Here is a 1,519-nt window from a genome sequence, read left to right as displayed (position 1 = left end):
GCTGGGGCTGGGGCTGGGGCAGGCACGAGCCGCGGGGCCGGGGCCGGGCCCGGGGCTGCGGCCACTTACCATCACGTTGCCCTGCATTTTCGCGGTTTTGATCATTGCCTTTTCCTTCATGCTGCCGCGTGCGCCGCGCGGGGCCGTGTCCTGCACACTTACTTCCCCGCCGGCTCCCGCACTTCGGCGGCGCGCGGGCGCGCTGGGCGCCGCGGCTCGGGCTGGCTTCTTTTATTTTTTTTTTTTCGGGAAGGGGGGGGGAAGGAGTTCTTTATTTTATTCCTTTCTTTCTTTCTGTATTTCCTCCCAGCTCTTGAAATAGGAGCGAGGCCGTCTCATGACTTGAGTTATTGTGTTTAGGCACGGAAGCGTCTGTTTCTACGCCAAGGAGGCGAGCTCCGGCTCGCCCGCCCCGGCCCGGGGAGCGCAGGTTGCAAGGCAGGGGCCGGGGAGCATCCCCGCGCCGCCGGCTGGGCCGGGCGCTGCCCCCTTCCTGGCCCGGCAGGTCCCCCCGCGAGGCAGGGGAGAGCCCAGCATGGCTCTTCCCCTCTCGTTTCCAGTGTGTGTGGCCCTGGGGGGGTCAAACCTACCTCGTCCCTAAAGGTAGGGAGACACGGGGCAAGTTACAGCACTCGGGGCAAAGCTGGTCCCCAGCCACCTGTCACCTTCTGGCCCAGATCAAGCTCTTAAAGGCTCAGATCAAGGGTTGTGGCCTCTTAACCTGGCAAGGGAAATATCTGACAGTTTTCCTCACAGGAGAACCGCTCTTCTGGCGTGGTTCGGTACCTGCCGAGGTGCAGTGGCAATGGAGTCTCCTCCCTAGCTTGCTCCAAGGGCCTTATGGCAAAGGGCAAGCAAAACTCGGGGGCTTGGGCCTGCAAGTGGGATGCCCGCCAAAGGTTTTGGAAACAACTGAAGCCCCAGGTGCGGGTGGAGGATGTTTGCCGATAGTAGGGCCACTTATGGTTCTGGACTCTTGGATTTGGAATTGGTTTGGGCTAATGTGGCCTCGGATACAAATTATATTAAAAAAAACCCAAACCAAAAACTCCACCCCCATTACCTAGATGATGCACTTAACTGGTTCATGGCACGCAGCACCATACCCAGACTCCTATCCGCCCTGGGTGAACTTTTAGCATCAGGCCCCGTTTCACCAGAGATAATGATAATAATAATCCAAAAATTACCATTTTCAGGCCATAGAGGACAGTCTGGTTGTCCTGTGTCCAGCCCTGAGTGTGCAGTAAATCTAGAGGGGCCATGGTGGCAAGGGAATTCACACCTCAAAAAGGATGATCTGGCTAAAAAGAGTTAGTGCTTGAAAACCCGTAACAACTCTAGAGCTGGTTTCTATCCCACTTCAACTGGAACTCAAAGTCTCAAAGTTACACCACGTCAGAAGAGAGTCAATTCTGGGCCCTGCTGCCTAGCTCCTGTTAGGGCAACTTCTGTCTGCTCCAGAAGAGAGAAAACCAGCAATGTGTAGTCAGTCCTCCTGCATCCCAGGATGCATTGC

At 56.5% G+C, this 1,519-nt stretch overlaps 1 protein-coding gene across 1 annotated transcript in view; it reads right to left on the bottom strand.

The window, feature by feature from the left end:
- The window catches only part of DPP6 (dipeptidyl peptidase like 6), a 982,502-nt gene extending 982,305 nt beyond the window's left edge, over nucleotides 1–197 (bottom strand). Inside the window, exon 1 of the mRNA XM_019508144.1 lies at nucleotides 70–197. Within this exon, the coding sequence (XP_019363689.1) occupies nucleotides 70–120 (51 nt within the window). The 5' untranslated portion in view covers nucleotides 121–197. The remainder of the gene's footprint in view (nucleotides 1–69) is intronic.
- Nucleotides 198–1,519: the final 1,322 nt, after the last annotated feature.

Source organism: Gavialis gangeticus, unplaced genomic scaffold, assembly GCF_001723915.1.
Source record: "Gavialis gangeticus isolate Ggan-Ray unplaced genomic scaffold, GavGan_comp1, whole genome shotgun sequence".
NCBI classification, from domain to species: domain Eukaryota; kingdom Metazoa; phylum Chordata; order Crocodylia; family Gavialidae; genus Gavialis; species Gavialis gangeticus.
Note: the sequence above shows the minus strand (reverse complement) of the source record. Positions and strands in the feature narration are given on the sequence as shown.